Source organism: Mesocricetus auratus, unplaced genomic scaffold (assembly GCF_017639785.1).
Source record: "Mesocricetus auratus isolate SY011 unplaced genomic scaffold, BCM_Maur_2.0 Super-Scaffold_100007, whole genome shotgun sequence".
NCBI lineage: Eukaryota > Metazoa > Chordata > Mammalia > Rodentia > Cricetidae > Mesocricetus > Mesocricetus auratus.
Window position 1 is genome coordinate 83,446,657 of NW_024429191.1, and position 17,205 is coordinate 83,463,861.

The window sequence follows — 17,205 nt, forward strand, 5'->3', positions numbered from 1 at the left end:
TAGGAAGACAAAAGCAAAGGATGGTGAATTAGCAGCCAGCTTGATGCCCATTGGAGATGTAGCAGCAGAACATGAGAATGGAAGATGAGTAGGCTAATTATATATATATATATATATATATATATATATATATATGTATATATATATACTTGTGTAATAATATAAAATCTGCCAGCCTGGTCTACAAGAGCTAGTTTCAGGACAGCCTCCAAAAACCACAGAGAAACCCTGTCTCAAAAAACCAAAAAAAAAAAAAAAAAAAAGAAAATACATAAATAAATAAAATCTGTGCCCATGTCCCCACTGTCCTGCTTGTTCTTCTCAAGGTCATCGTATGTGGAGGGAAACAGAAAGTAAAGCAACTTGCCCAAGGTTGCACTAGTAAATACCAGAAACAGTTTGAATCCATCTGGTGTAACTTTAGAGAGCAAAACTTTAAACTACCTTCACAGTGTCCTGGGGAGCTCTTTTTGTTTTGTTTGTTTATTTGTTTTGTTTTTCAAGACAGGGTTTCTCTATGGCTTTGGAGTCTGTCCTGGAACTAGATCTTGTGGACCAGGCTGGTCTCAAACTCACAGAGATCCTCCTGCCTCTGCCTCCCAAGTGCTGGGACTAAAGGTGTGAGCCACTAATGCCCAGCTCCACCGTATCAAGCTCTTACAGAGGAATTTTGAACCACAACTTTGTTTTTTTCTTTTTCTATAGGGCTCCCTTTCTCTGGTTTTCACTGTCAAGGGAGCAGTGGAAGGTGCTGGAGAGGTAACTCCACAGTCAAGGCTATTGGTATCTCTTACAGAGGACGCAGGATCAATTCCTAGCACTCACATGGCAGCTCACAATCACCTATAACTCCAATTCTAGGCTATTTTGATGTTTTCTTCTGGTCTCCACAAGGCACCAGGCACACATAGTCATAAATGCAGGCAAAAAAACCATGCACATTAATTAAAAATACTTAAAATATTTTTTAAACAGCAGATGGAAAATGAAGATAGCAGTGTGACTCAAAAGCTGGTCTGATCTTTTGTTCTTTCCCCCAAGCCCTGTGATTCACCCGACTCTGTACCCAAACCATCTTCTTGGGTTTAGGAGCCAATCATGATTACAATTGCTACTTACATACCTTTTTAACTCAAACTTCAGGGGTTTATGCTGTGTTTTCAACTCTCCAGTATGGGTTGGCAAGAGCAAGATAATGCCATCCTTGTTTATAGAAATAAAAATCTAAATCATAAAGTCTTAAATAACTGGGCAAACTACTTCTCTAGCTGATGGTATGATTTTTAAAATAAATACATTGCTTTTTGTTTTGTTTTGAGACAAGGTCTTGGTGTCACAACCCTTCACTCCCCAAGTGCTGGAATTACACACATGGGCTACCACTCCCGGAATTTAGGACTATTTTGTTTGTTGTTGTCTTTTTTAAACAGGCAGCCTTGGCCACGGTTTCTTTGCATGTAAAATGAACCGACTGAACGACATATTTCTTTTTGAACAACGAAACATTTATTATTCTGGACTTTGTTTAGAGTTAGGAAGGAAAATCAGTCACACGAATCTCTACTGGTTCACTGGAAGGAAATGTGGCGTCTCCAGGCAACCGGGAGCAATTGAGGTCTGGGTCACTCCTGGCAGGAGCGAGTACGAAGGTGAGGCGGAACCAACTTTGCAGGAGCTGGGGACGTATTTTGCAACGGACCAGGCAGAGGAAGTGTACTGCGCCAATAAGGGTCTCCATGCCCGGCGGCCGCCGGTCATTTACGGCTGTATAGTTTATGTGGATCTGAGTCTTTGAGTTTCTGGAGACCCGCAGCCGCGGCCAGAACGTCCAGACCGGCTTGTTCCGGTAGCAGGTTAGACAGCTTGACCTTGGCCGCTCCTCTTTGCGCTTTGCAGCCCCTGGTCGAAGCAGATGATGTCGTGGGCTGCTGTTAACCTGAGAGGGACAGCTGCCCGATGCTTTCGTGCGCGATGCTTCGGGATCCGCATGGGTCCTTGGTGCGTCTCCCAGCAGGAAAACCCCGGCTGCGGTCCAACTCTACATAGGACGCTGCGTGTCAGTGCGGCGGCCACCGCGGGACACAATAAATGGTCTAAAGTCCGGCATATCAAGGGCCCCAAGGACATGGAAAAGAGTCGAATCTTCACTAAACTCATTCTCAGAATCCGTCTGGCGGTTAAAGGTGAGAACCTGACAGTCCCCACTGCTGATTACCGAGGGCCTTTCGGTGCCCCCTAAATTGGATTAGGGCCGATTATTTTCTTTGTGTTTTCCAGTTGCTATCGATGTCCTACCCATAACTCTCAAAGCGCCCGATTCACTGGATATTCCTGTTTTCCTTTCCAAAAACTTTTCGGAGACCTGCCCTTAGAAAAACAGAAACGTCTCCATCCAAATCTATAGTTAGATAGGTACTAAACAGAAATAAACCTTAAGAGTCAAGTCAGGGCTTGGAGAGATGGCTCAGCGGTTAAGATAGCACCTGCTGCTCTTGCTGAGGACCTGCCTTTGGTTACAAGCACCTGAAACTTCAGTTCCAGGGTACTCAACGTCCTCTTCTGGCCTCCTCGGGCAGTTCATGCATCATCCAGGCAGGTAAACACACACACAAAAAAATCTTTTTTAAAAGGCAGGTGTATGCCTTTCTTGAAGGAATAAACCAAGCCTTCTGCAGCCGTTTTTACTACTACTGAAGGCTATGGCGGGCGTGCTGAGCCAAGTCATTTCTTACCGGGGCCTCATTTTCCCTCGTTGGAGCTCCTGAGAAACTTTCTTGGAAGGTCGGTTTGGAACCGTGTATCTGCTTGATGGTGCAACTGTTCCCCCCTCCCCATTTTAATGTCAGGCACTGGTAGGAGTAGGAGAAAAAAATCTGTGCAGAGTGTGGGTCTGGAGTCAGGAAGACATGAATTCTTTCATTGACTAGGTTGCTACAAAAACTTTTCAACAAGTGGCTTAGCTACTGAATTTCAGCTTTCTGTAAAGCAAGGATAATACCCATCTTGAGGTGGCTTACAGCATACAGAAGGTATTAAGCAGCAGCTTCTGCCTGATGCTTCCCTTTGCTTCCTCTCCTAACAAAGTTTTGATTTAACCAACATGTTATTTTGATCTCAGAGGGGATACTACAAAGAACCCCCAGTGTGTCCCCTACCCTCAGAGTCTGAGCATGAATCCAATGTCATGTGAGAATGTCAGAGATTATGTACTGATAGAGTAAGAGCAAGGATATTATTATGATTCAGCCACTTCATCTGACAAAAGTGGAGTTTATTGGAGCCTAGCAAAATGATAACTATCCCTAAAGGCAGAGTTGGGAACTTCTTTTCCAGGCTGGGTTCGTAGCCCTGTGTTTAGCATGGATAAGGCCTTGGGCTCCATCTCCAGTATTCCCCACCAAAGCAACTTTTTTCTCAAAATAGTTCTCCTTCTTCCAATGTGAGACAGACTCTCACTTTTTTTTTTTTCTTTTGGTTTTTCAAGACAAGGTTTCTCTGTATAACAGCCCTGGCTTTCCTGGAACTCACTCTGTAGACCAGACTGGCTTTGAACACACAGAGATCCACCACCTCTGCCTCCTGAGTCCTGGGATTAAAGGCGCTCTGCCACCATGCCTGGGCAGAATCTCACTCTTAACTGAGACTGACCTAGAATTCATTATGTAGATCAGGCTCCTGCCTAAATCTACTGCATGCTGGGATTGCAGGTGTGCACCACTATGCTTATTTAGATGAAATATTCTGCTTACCTCTGTGTGTGTGTGTGTGTGTGTGTGTGTGTGTGTGTGTGTGTGTGTGAGCATTCGAGAGTGCATGTGCATGTCAGAGGTCAGAGGTTAACTTTCTGGAGCTGGTTTGTGCCTTCCTCCTTTGTGTGGATTCTAGGGATGGGTCCCAGGTTGCTAGGCTTATGCAGTAAGCACTTTTACCACCATCTGTCTGGTTTTATTTTATTTTATTTTGTTTGTTTGTTTCAGGGATCTTACTGGCCTAGAGTTCACCATATAGACAGCTGGCTGACAGAGAGTCTCAGGATCTGTTTCTACCTGTGTGGTTCTGGGATTATAAGATAGTGCTGGTGTTTTCCTGTATGTGGGTTCTAGGGATCAAATTCAGATCCTTTGCTTGCAAGGCAAGCACTTTGCACACTGAGCCCTCTTCGTTGGATAATGCTTTCTAATAGAGAGTAATTCGCCATTGTTTTGGGGTTGGGGAGGCTGGAAATCACTTATTTCTCCATACTAGGATGAGATAGATGTCTTTGATCATTCTTTTCCCTTTATCCAGAGGGAGGCCCCAACCCTGAAAACAACAGCCACCTGGCCAACGTCTTAGAGGTGTGTCGAAGCAAGCATGTGCCCAAGTCAACTATTGAGTCAGCACTGAAAACAGAGGTGTGTCCTCAGGTTCATATTGTTATTATTGAGCACAACCCTCAGAGGTCCATGTTTGGAAAGCCACAGAAAAGTCTTAAATTATCAGAGAGAAGGGTAGGAACTCGGTGGGACTTCTCTATCCTTGGCCTTTGGTTAGAGGAACATGACTGGGAATAGGCTATGTAAGCTGTATGGAGACCCAAAGAGGGTAGAGCTGCTTTGTCAAGCTTGGAGAAGATAGGGTAGAAAGGACAGGTAAAAATGGGAAAGCCCTGTGTGAGGTTGAAGAAGGGCTTGTTTTTCTTCTCAGATGTTTATGTCTAAAGGAGAAAAACCTGTAAAAAGAGACGTGAAGGGCAATGGTAATGGTGGGAGTGGGCGGGATGTTGGGCTCCAACACTTCTTCCTCTGGAACAGGTAAGGTTTGAAGAGTTAATAATCATCTTTTTGTTGTTTTATTTTCAGACAGGGTCTTTTTGTGTAGCCCAGGCTAGCATGGAATTCATGATCCTCCTGCCTCATCCTCACAAGTGCTCAGCCTACAGAGGTGTCTCGTTACTCCCCAGAGTAATCATCCTAATAGCTGGCAGTTATTGGGTGCTGGTTCCTGACCAAGTGTTTTAATAGAAACTGCATGCAAAACCTCAGTACATTCCTAAAGTAACCTAACATGGAAACTAAGGCACAGAAGGTTTGGTGACTTGATTTAGGTCATTTAGAAGATGACAGACCCAAATCCAGGTAGCCAGACCCCAGAGAGTTTGAAATTCATTTGTGGAAATGGATGGGAGGAGTCATCAGCTGAAAAGGACAGGTACAGGGCAAGGCGCTTAGGAGGAGCAGTGGCGTGGGCAGGCGGTGAGGTCTAGGGAGTCTGGAAGAGACTGACAACTAGTTGTGAAGTGTTTGAATTCAGCTACAGTGCTAAATACAGTGGCTCCCATGACAAGCTCTACATACGTGATGTTTCTATAGCAGCACCCAGCAGTCCAGGGCTAATGGCGTTGAGAACTACTAAGTAGGTTTCACATGGAATGGAATACAGGAAGATGAATAAAGGCAGGAGAGACTGTGGGGGAGGAGGTAGGCTCCAGTTAGAGATGGGTGGAGGCTGAACTGGGAAAGGCCAATCAGAAACCAGGGAAACATACTCTCTTTTAGAAGGAAAAGTACTTCTAGTGATGCCAGAAGTTGATACTGTTGTCCTCATCCTCGGAAGACAGAGACAAAGACAAAGACAAAATAAAGCCCAAGACAGAGACAAAATAAAGCCCAAGCTCAAGTAATTCTTGAGAGGTCATACATGGAGCTACTTTTTAGTACCTGTGGTTTGGAGCTGCCATAAGGGTATTGGGACATTAGAAAACAGGACAATGGATTTTTCTTTTTCTTTTTTTTTAATTTCAGAAAAACAAGGGCATTCATTTGCTGTACGGGGTCAGAGGCCCTGGTGGCTCTTCTTTGCTCGTTGAGGCATTATCAAGCAGTGGTCCCAAGTGCCATTTGGACATTAAATATATCCTGAACAAGAATGGGTAAGTGTGTGTATGTAGGGAGGAAGGGAACAGAGCCTTCAGGTTGCAGTTCTATGCAATGCAGATGCTTTTGGTCCTCAGTATTTCGGGTTGTAAACATGCTTCTTCCTTAATGGAACCCAGTGCAATAGCTGATTTTCCCCTTAGTGTCTTCTGAATACGATAGGATCCCATAGGTGTAAATGAGATCTTTTCCCCATTGCTCCATCTGTAGCCCTATGATGTCCCAGTCTTAGAACATTCCACCAGGACAGAAGTTTTAATGGAGTAGGAAACAATAAGCAAAGTTTTGTCCTGCAGACTCCAATGAGTGCAGAAAATAGAAGATGAGGATGTTCTTGGATAATCCCCTCCCCCAGCAGCAGCTTCATCTTCTTCATGAAGAGAGCTGCTGTGTGTCTCTGGGTACTCCAGGGACCAAAGGATGAGGGATAGTGTTAGAATGCAGCACTTAATGGAGACTTGGCTTCTAAAACCATCCAGGCGTTGTCTGTTCCCTTTCCTGTCAGGGGAATGATGGCTGAAGGAGCACGTCATTTCTTTGACAAAAAAGGAGTGGTTGCCGTTGGAGTAGAGGACAGAGAGAAGAAAGCTGTGAACTTAGAACGTGCCCTGGAGCTGGCGATTGAAGCAGGGGCTGAGGATGTGAAGGAAGCTGAGGAGGAAGAAGAAAAGAACCTTTTTAAAGTGCGTATGGGGCCGGTAAGATGGCTCAGAAAGCAAGATGGCTGCTCAGCTTGCTTCCAAGTCTGACGACCTGAAGCCTTTGTGTTTGGTGACTTCCAAGGGGTCCCTAATAGATACCTTAGGGCATAGGTCTCTGGGCTTGTTCCTTCCTGTGTGTAAGGACACAAGTAAAGCAAAGAATTCACAAATTTCCCAGTGTTATTAAGAGAATACCGGAGGATGGGACCTATTCTTGCAAGTTGATGAGGATTCTGAGCACTGGAAACTGAGCGTAAGGCCAATGATGGTACAGTCCAGGTTGCTCCACTCAGGACTTTGCAGAGTTCTGTCTGGCGTGGGACATTACTTCCTAGCTTCTCACCTGACTTTCTCTCATCCCTAGTTTATTTGTGACGCCTCTTCACTGCATCAAGTGAGGAAGAAACTGGACTCCCTGGGCCTGTGTTCTGTATCCTGTTCCCTGGAGTTCATCCCCAACTCAAAGGTGCAGCTGGCTGAGCCTGACCTGGAGCAGGCTGTTCACCTCATCCAGGCTCTCAACAACCACGAGGACGTGATTCATGTTTATGACAACATCGAATAACCAGACTGTGCGAATCTCCACATTCTTTCCTAGGTTGCACGAGCTTATGCAGTAATCTCGGAGACTGACATGGGTGGGCGTGTCAGAGACCTGATGCCATGGCTTACAGCCTTAAGAAAAAGGGACTCTTAGCTCTGTTGGTGTCACAGGGCCATCTGGGATACAAGATGAAACTAGCTAGCTGATCTGACTCTGATCTCAGGTGACTGGCCTTTGTCAAGATTCTAAGTGTTTTGTGGTAGTATAGAGTGGAAATTAATTATCAATAATTACAGTAATGCCAGGTGGTAATGGTGCATGCCTTTGATCCCAGCACTCAGGAGGCAGAGGCAGGCAGATCTCTGTGAGTTTAAGGCCACCCTGTTCTATAGAGCAAATCCCAGGACAAGCTGCAGAGAAACCCTGTCTTGAAAAACCAAAATAATAATAATAATAATGAGTAGTGATTGATTATTTTTGGATGCTGCATTGGTGGTATGACTCTTGAGTTGTCCCCAGTTTGTGTCTAGTATTTGAACTTCTGGACTAATGTTGAGGCTTATTTCTCTACTTTAGTACTAAGATTGTCTTTTTTTCCTTTTCACAATAGAATTGTGGCTGCTCTCTGTGGTTGAATGCTGGCCTAATGACCTAGCCTTTTCACTCACTCATGCAGCTAGTATTTCTTTACAAGAATTATGCTTTTCCAGAGACCAAGCTCTTCAGTTAATGCTTGGGCCAGGCGTTGGTGGTGCACGCCTTTAATCCCAGCACTCAGGAGGCAGAGGCAAGCGGATCTCTGTGAGTTCGAGGCCAGTCTGATCTACAGAGCGAGTTCCTGGACAGCCTCCAAAACAATACAGAGAAGAAACCCTGTCTAGAAAAACCAAAGAAAAAAGAAAGAAAGAAAGAAAAGACAAGACATGGGGCTGTCCCAGGGTAGTGTGGACTATGTTCATCATCCTCTTTTTCTTCATGTGGTTTTGTTCCCTTTTCTGTCTGTTTAAGGCTTTAGTGCCATGGGAAGTGAGGTGTCAGGGAAGGGGCCTCCTCGGGATCTACTGTGACCAACCCTTGTGTGTACAACAGACCTACCAGCAGATGGGGTTATTCTCCCTTTCTAGTGTTGCCAGATGACAGGAACACCAATAACTAGAGGGATCGAGGAACAAAGGAAGAGTGACGGCTGAGCCAGAGCCTGGCCGCTTGTACCTTTGGCTCCTGACGGTCACTTCTGGGTTTGGACGGTCCAGCAGTAACGACTGCCTGTGCTGTAATATGTAATACATCAAGCATAATGAATCTGGAATGGCTTTTGAGTCCAGGTCATTTGCCAACTTACAAGTTGTTCAAGTCAGTTCTGAAGGGGCCTTAGGCAAATAAGTGTGGGAAAGACCCAATGCTGTGAAAAATACTTTAGCTTCTGGGAAAGGACAGCTGGGAAGCCAGGGAGGAAAAAACAAAACAAAAGGCAGAACAGGCCAAGATCAGACCAAAGCAGATGCCCTTGTGCCTCATATCAAAGTCACAGTACTAACCAGGGCTTCCTAGCATTGCTGGGGACAAATCATGTGTCTGAGTTAGCACGTCGTCAGAATGGGATGGCTTGATGTTGATAAGCTGCTTTATAATTGGTTGATAAGACATGTTACTTGATTTTACAACAGACATAGAAAATAGAACAAGGGCTAAGGGAGATAGATGGCTTAGTGACTATAGTGTTTGCCACACAAATGTGAGGACCTGAATTCTAATCCCCAGAAGTTGTGTAAAGGCTAGAAGCAGTAGTGAGTATGTAATCTCAGTGTTCCTGTGGGAAGGTGGGGCCTAAGACAGGAGACTCCCCTGAAGCCTGAGAGCCAGCTAGCCTGATGGTCATAGTGGCAAAGAAGACCCTGTCTCTAACAAAGTGGAAGCTGAACACTGATCCCTCTCCACACACAGACCACGTCACTTGTGTGCCCACGCTTGTATGACGCCCTCTCCACACACAGACCACGTCACTTGTGTGCCCACGCTTGTATGACGCCCTCTCCACACACAGACCAAGTCACGTGTGTGCCCACCCTGTACATACAAACATGCTGGTATATCATATACACCTGCATTCACACATACATGCACAAAAAGACTAAAATAAAATAATTACTTTATATTTAAATGATCTCATACCTAGGGCTGGAGAGATGGTATATACTCACATAGACACACCCACATAAATAATAAAAAATGAAAATAAATCTCATAAAAAAGCCAAAACAAAACCCTCAAGTTATCTCATACCAAACAAGGGAAAATGGGTCTAATATGACTCCTTATGTTGATAGTTTGTTTATAAAGTGGCCCTGTTTTAGAAATGTTGAACCTAAATTAAGTTGAAGGAATGTGATCATTTCTAATCTGAGAAGTCTGTATGAAGGAAGCTTGTTCTTAAAGGGAACTTTGCTACTCTTTTGAACAGGCCTCACCCAACCTAGAAGAGTTTGTTACTATGGATTGTTGTGGAAACAGATTCTTACACCAGGCCCTGCTTGCTGTACTGTACAATTAGGCATCTGTGAGGGCAGCTCTGCACTGACCCCTAGTGGTGTCCTGCTGTCAACAAGGAAAAGCAGAGCTGGACAGACTTGAACCTTTCCCGCTGTTTCTGGATCTAGTTGAGACCATAAAATATAAATAAAGATAGTCATAGCCATACAATATAATTAAGGGCAAGAAGTTACAGGACTGTGACGATATGTAGTAAAAGCATTTAAGAAGGGAAGAGTTAGTTTAGTGATAAATTCTGATTTTCATCAGTATAAAAGTGAATTTTGTATCAGGGGTATCTGTGTTTCAGGGACAAAAGCTTAGAGTTTTCCTTGTTGTATTGTCTTTGAAATTTCACATGGAGATCATGAAGGGGGTTGTCAGGAATCTCAGAACAATAAAAGTTTGGGAGTGGGCCCGCAAAAGTATGACCCTTCCTATTGCCCCTGACCTTCACTACAAAAGAAGTGTCTTTCTAAGAATTCTTTGTATCAAGCTGGCTATGGTGAACCACACCTGTAGCCCCAGCACTTGGATGGCAGAGGTGGAGGATTGCTGAGGGTTTCAGACTACTTAGGTCCTAGACCAGCTGAGGCTGTGTAATAAGACCTTGCCTCAACAAAACAAACAAACAAAAGAATATTTTATGTCACAAAATGTTTACAATATAATATTCAAAGATTCAAAAATACATGTATGTTGGGCTAGAGGATAGCTCAGTGCTAGAGCATGTGCTTAGCATGTATGAGGTCCCTGAATTCAATCTCTGACATTAAAAAATGAAGCGTATGACTAGATATAATACAATTGGATTTCTGAAGTATATACTTATCAATACTATGTTTGTTAGGTCTTTTCTTTCCTTTTTTGCCCACTTTGAAACAAGGTCTCATGTAATGTAGGTTACTACATTTACTATGTGGCTGAAGCTGGCTTTGAACTCCTGATCCTCTTCCTTCTACCTCTCAAGAACTTATTTGAAGTCTGGGTTTTATTGTTGTTTATTTATGGCTAGGAAGAGATATATCAGAATTTCAGAAATGGGAATCTTAGAGTTGTGATGTTGTCATTGATCTTTTTTTTTTCTTTGTTTTATTCTGGAGTTTTATTTTATTTCAGTTAGTGAGACAGAGCCTTACTCTGTAGCCCAGCCTGGTCTTTAAGCTCACTATGTAGGCCTTGAACTCATAGCATTCTCCTGTTTCACCCTGTCTAGTACTGAGATTACTACAGGCACGAGTCATCATACCTATTATTATTACTGAGTTTTCCTTTCTATAACTTTTTTAAAAACCTTTTTTTTTGAGACTTCTTTTCATTTTATGTGTATTGGTATTTTTTTGTTTGTTTGTTTTAGCTTGGTTTTGGTTTTTCCTGACAGGGTTTCTCTGTGGCTTTGGAAGCTGTCCTGGAACTAGCTCTTGCAGCCCAGGCTGGTTTCGAACTCACAGAGATCCACCTGCCTCTGCCTCTTGAGTGCTGGGACTAAAGGCGTGCGCCACCACCGCCTGGCTTGTGTGTTGTTTTGCCAGCATGTCGAGGGTATCAGTTCCTCTTGGAACAGGAGTTAGAGGCAACTGTTAGCTCCCATGTAGGTGCTGGGGACTAAATCTAGGTCCTCTGGAAGAGCAGTCAGTGCTCTTGACTACGGAGCCATCTCTCCAGCCCCTGTGTTACTATTTTTATTGGGAAATTTTTATTTATTTTTCAGTGCCAGAGGTTTTCAACCCAGGGCCTCACACATAAGAGGCTGTACTACTGAATACATCCCTGACCCAAGGGGAAACAAATGAAACCAATAAACAAATAGGTGCTGGTGTGGCCCTGTTATTCTAACACTAGAGAGGCTAAGACACGAGAATTTGGAGTTTGAGGTTAGAAAACAAAAACAAAAGCTAAAGCCAAAAACCAAAATCCCACTAAGATTATTGCCCTACTAGGAGACAGACAACATCTGGAAGTCTGAGCTTAAGAGATTTTTTTTTTAACAAAACCAGGTCTCCTTGTATAGCCCTAGTTATGTAGAACATGTGACGCTTGAACTTCCTGTCTCTGCCTCTGTAGTGCTGATTACAGGTATGAGCCAGCACACCTTTACCTTTACACCTGAAAAATGGGGCTGCGATGCCTTACACTGTCTTGTCTTTGATTATTGTCTTAGTAATACAGTTATTCACTGCCTAGAAGCCACACTAGGGTTATGTTCAAGTGTCCTTATGAGTGGAAGTGTTTGTGAGAGGCTCTGTTCACAGCCTAACCCTGACTTGTATGTGTGTCTTAGGACTGAGCCTGAGACCTTGCTAAGCAAAGGCTATGAGACCAACAAGCTGTATCTCCAGCCCTGTTTTTACTTTTTTTTTTTTCCTCTGTGTAACAGCTCTAACTGTCTTGGAAACTGTCTTGGAACTCACTCTGTAGACCAGGCAGGCCTCAAACTCAATAGTGCTCAAGAGTGCTAGGATTAAAGGCGTGCACCACCACGCTTACAAGAAGTGCTGTGGGGCCTGTGGGGCTGTGATGTAGTTCAGATAATATCATGCACAAAGCTCCAGACACGCTCCAGCAAACTGGACATGGTGGAGCACACCTATAATTTTAGCACTTGGCATTCTTTTTGTTGTTGTTTCTTATTTTTTATTATGTATTCAGTGTTCTGTCTGCATGTATGCCTGCAGGCCACAAGAGGGCGCCAGGTCTCATCTCACGGATGATTGTGAACACCATGTGGTTGCTGGGAATTGAACTCAGGACCTTTGAATGAGCAGGCAGTGCTCTTAACCGTTGAGCCATCTCTCCAACCCAGCGCTTGGCATTCTTGTGTATAACTGCTACTCTTTTGCAAGAGTCCCTGGTGTACACAGGAATAATGAAGGCTCTGGTTCTAATCAAGTGTGGAAGTTGTACAATGCTGTTGAGTTACTATTTTTCAAGTCTGTGAGTGCATATGTGCACAATAGGCAAAGGACAACTTTCTCCACCATTCCTCTGGAACACTCTCCATCTTTGAGACTGGAACTCGGGGCTTGGAGTGGAACAGTTAGGTCAGACTGGCTGCTGCGCGATCTCCAGGGGCCCTCTTCCCAGCGCTGAGGTTATAAGGCACATGGCTCTGCCTGGCATTTTTGCATGGGTTCTGGTGATTAAACTCAGGTTCTTGCACTTGCAAGGCAAGCACTTTACTGACTGACCTTTTTCCCCAGCCCAAGTTATTTTTCTTTGAATTTTATAAACTCCATTTGAATTCCTATGGACTCCTCTGGAGATGTTCTGTGAAAAGAGAATGCTAGTTTCGACCTCATTCTGTGTTCAGGCACTCGATAGGGTAGCACCCTTAACTTTTTCCTTTCGTGTATCTTTTGCTTGTTACAAAAAGGTTTTTTTATTTATTTTAAAATTGTATTTTACTTTGTTTGTGTACAGTGTGTTTGGGTGTCCATGGAGGCCATACAAGGGTATCATATTCAGTAGAAGGAGTTACAGGCAGTTATGAGCCATGCCCAGTGTGGGTGCTGGGAACCAAACTGTAGTCCTTTACAAGAGTAGCAAATACTCTCTATCCCCCTATTTTTTTTAAGTTAGTGTATGCCTATAATCTTTTTTATTATTTTTATTTAAATTAGAAACAAGCCTGTTTTACATATGCCTACAATCTTAGCACTGGGAAGACTGAAGCAGGAGGATCTCCTGAATTTGAAGCCTGCCTGGGATAGGGAAAAATTCTGGCTCTTCCGGTCATGAACACAAACTCAGCCTCTTTATACATGAGTCTTGCGCTGTAAAGTGGGGTGTTGATAGTACCTAACTTACAGGGATGCTTAACACGTAAAGTACTTGAACTATTGCTTGGCAATAGTAAGTGTTCAGTGCAAGAGAGATGGTTCAGTGGGTGCAATGCGGATGGCAGAACCTGAGTTTGGATCTCCAGAACCCAGGTGAACCCTTACACGGCAGTGCCCGCATCTGTAATCCCAGCGCTCCTATGGGGAGATGGGAGAGAGACAGGAGAACCCCTGGACGCTTGGATCTCCAGAACCCAGGTGAACCCTTACACGGCAGTACCCGCACCTGTAATCCCAGCGCTCCTATGGGGAGATGGGAGAGAGACAGGAGAACCCCTGGACGCTTGTGGCCAGCTGGCCGGGACAGCAGTAAGCAACAAAGAGATCCTGCTTCAATCAAGGTGGAACAAAACGTCATTCTCTAATCTACACGCATGCATATGTACACAGAAACTGCCCACCCCCATACACATATACACACACAAGGTAAAATATCCCTGGCTTCCTCGGGCTCCTGAATTCACACACATACCACCCCCCCATAATATAAATAATTAAAAATAATAAAAACAGCCCCGCGGTGGTGGCACACGCCTTTAATCCCAGCACTCAGGAGGCAGAGGCAGGTGGATCTCTGTGAGTTTGAGACCAGCCTTGACTACCAAGGGAGTTCCAGGACAGCCTCCAAAGCCACAGAGAAACCCTGTCTCGAAAAAACCAAAAAAAAAAAAAAAAGAGGCTACAATGAATTTTCTTTACTTTTGCTTACTTACAAAGTACTGTTTAGAGTAAGTTTATACCAGTCCGGTTTTTAAATGAATGCTATTTTTTTTTCTTTCTTTCTTTCTTTTTTTTTTGACACAGGGTTTTTCTGTGTAACAGCCCTGTTGTAGACCAGGCTGGCCTTGAACTCACAGAGATATGCCTGTTTCTTTCTCTCAAATTTTGGGATTAAAGGCATGCCCCACCACATCCTACTTACTATTTTTATTTAGAAGAAAATGCCAATAATTTTTTTAGAAATCATGGTTGAAAGAATCTTCTATGAGATATGAATATTATTCCTTAATGACACAGTAAACTAACTGGTTCAACAGGTAATCTAAAAGGCACCCTGCTTTATCTCTGAATTAAAAGAAGTTTACTGGTACTTTTCTAAATCAAATGCATTGATCTTTCCCCTAAGAGAATTCATTCATGGTTTTTATTGTCCTCCTGTATCTCATTGTCACCATGTTCTTGAGAGAAAAGAATGAAAGTGTGCCGCTAGCATGTAATGGGGCTACCAGATAGGACCAGCACTTTCTTAGGCCCTGGCACTGGGAGTGGGTGTGACTCAGGTACCCAGAGGCCAGCCAGTACAAAACTATACCCAGTTAGAATAAAACTAGGAGGCAGCCTTTAAAAGGCATGACTCGGCTAGGAAGCCTCACACAGTGATTACGAAGAGAGAGGAAAGAAAGCAACCCACAAGGAGAAGATAAAATACATAACGAAGCATAATTGTGGAAATTACATTCAATTACTAACACACACACACACACACACACACACACACACACACACACACACACACTTTGTTGCTCTGAGACAGAGCCATGCTATGCTTCATGGTCCTGAGGAGTGGACCTTGCTTTGTAAACTAGAGGCTGGCCTTCAGCTTGAGGCAATCTTCCTGCCTTTGCTCCTGAGTGCTAGGATTACAGGCACATGTGCAGCACCGCACCCGGCAGGTATTATGAACATGCTATTAAAGATAGTTGGCATGCCAGTTTGAATGACAGCTGCTTTCTTGCTCAATTGTTGCCCCCCCCCCAGTGCTGGGGAAGCAAACCCAGGGTCTTGCACATGCTAGGCGAGCCCTTTACCACTGACCCCACCCCCACCTGACAGCTTCTGTTTCTCTGCTTACTTTTACTTTCCAAAATGCAGATACATTAGAGCAGGATAAGTGCTTGGATGAGGAAAGTCCCAGGTGCTCTAGGAGCACACCAAAGGGCCTTAGCCCCGGTGAGAGGTAGGGAAGGCTTCCTCAAGGAGTGATGGAGAACTGAGGACTTAATTCTCCACTGAAGGAATAAGTGGGAGCAGATTTGGAGAACATTCAATACAGAGAACAGAACACTGTGTGGGGAGGGGCAGGGGATAGATTGAAAAGTTGAGATTATCTGTCCTCACTCTTACTATCTCCAGTGAATATTACGGCCATGGGAATCACTGTTTTCATAAACATTGTTTCCAAGATGTATACTTTAGAGAAGCCAATAGATGAAATTAAAGTTTTTGCTATTTAAAAAAAAGAAAAGTTGAGATTTAATTGAGGAATTATTTATTGGTATGTGTGTACACCTGGATGTATATGCGTGTATGGCATGCATGCATGGTGCCTGTGGTGTTTAGAGGAGGTCTGGTCCCCCGGAGCTGGACCAGTTGTGAACTGACCAATATGGGTGCTGGTAACTGAACATGGGTTTTCTTCAAGAACAGCAAACACTCTTTACTGCTGATGGGTTATGTTTGTAAATGGGATTTGCTAGGATCTTGTGTCTGATAGATCGCTGAGTGGCTTGAACACACTTTACGAGCTTGTGACGGCTTGAGCTGTGTTGGTGGGCCAGGATGCAAGAGAGGCAAGTGGATTGGAGACCTGGTTAAGACTGGTGGCTGGGGAAGGAAAATGGAGAGGAAGAGCTCACCGATAACTCAGTGTCTCCCTTGGGGGAACTGAAGGTAAACAGAGGAGATATGGGACAGTGGAGCAAAGTGATGGGTTCAGTTGGGACCTGTAAAATTTGAGGTGCCTGTAGGATAGTCAAGAGTGGTGCCTCTGGAGCTTGGAACAAAGATCTGCCTGAGCTGGAATCCTCGGCACATACGGTAACTGCAGCATGGAAATGTTTAACTTTAGTGGCTGAGGGACAAACAGTGGAAATGAGATTCACAAGCAAGGCATCTGAAGGAAACGTAGAAGGAAGCAGCTTATTTAGCTCAGTTTCTAGAGATATTAAGTGAGATTACAGATTACTAGATTACTAGATGCCTCTATTTTTCCTAATTAAAAAAAGATTATTCTAGTTAAGGAATGTTCAGTAAATTGGGGGCTTAATCAAGTGAGAACATGAAATTTGAAAGATTGTTGAAGACAAACGAGTTGGGCATGGTGGCAGGCAGATCTCTTAGGAGTTTCAGACAGTAGTAGCCTCCATGGCAGTTCCTGGACACCCTAAGTTACATAGAAAGACTCCGTCTCAAACAACAACGGGAAGGCAGGAGAGGGGGCTGGGAGGCGGGGAGGGGGGACACGACAAGGGACTTACTTAATTAAATGTGGGGGTGGGATGAAGAAAAAGAGGATTGTCCTAAACACTCCAGGAAAAGCCACCACTTAAGGTAGGTGTTTCTAGATGACAGCTGAGAACGGCATCCGAAGACTACTCCGGAATTTGAAATACTATCACTAGAACAGTGTCCAGAGAAAGGAAACCCGCATTCATTGGTGTAGAGTTGGAATCCAAAGACTGGGTGTATAAATTGTTCAAACAAAGGAGGTTGCAGAAATTAATCACAATGCTCTTTTGAAATATCACACAGCCAGTACAACTGTTGAGACAATGTTTAGTGGCACAGGAAACACTTAAAAAAGTGTAAGCACACCACAAAACAGTATGGAGTTTTTTGTCAAAAGTTGTATATCTAGGTAGGAAACAGATAAAACTATCTCCAGGGTAGAGATTTTC

General features: G+C 44.0%; 1 protein-coding gene across 2 annotated transcripts; it reads left to right on the plus strand.

The window, feature by feature from the left end:
• Positions 1-1,691: 1,691 nt before the first annotated feature.
• Positions 1,692-8,469, plus strand: LOC101823805 (translational activator of cytochrome c oxidase 1). Of its 2 annotated transcripts, none has more exons than XM_021227148.2 (5): positions 1,692-2,183; positions 4,288-4,394; positions 5,784-5,911; positions 6,421-6,613; positions 6,981-8,469. In XM_021227148.2, exons 1-5 carry the CDS (start codon positions 1,913-1,915, stop codon positions 7,179-7,181), a joined length of 900 nt encoding a protein of 299 aa, XP_021082807.1. In that variant the 5' UTR covers positions 1,692-1,912; the 3' UTR covers positions 7,182-8,469. The 2 variants fall into 2 exon arrangements, with proteins under 2 accessions (XP_021082807.1, XP_005070083.1); XM_005070026.4 differs by having other exon boundaries at positions 1,694-2,183; positions 6,421-6,598.
• Positions 8,470-17,205: the final 8,736 nt, after the last annotated feature.

Bases quoted from the DNA above. Each gene is read 5' to 3' on its own strand.
- LOC101823805 (XM_021227148.2), top strand. From the start codon at position 1,913: ATGATGTCGTGGGCTGCTGTTAACCTGAGAGGGACAGCTGCCCGATGC. The intron at 4,395-5,783 runs GTGTGTCCTCAG...TTTTAATTTCAG, and splicing joins AGTCAGCACTGAAAACAGAG to AAAAACAAGGGCATTCATTT. The intron at 6,614-6,980 runs GTAAGATGGCTC...TCTCATCCCTAG, and splicing joins TTAAAGTGCGTATGGGGCCG to TTTATTTGTGACGCCTCTTC.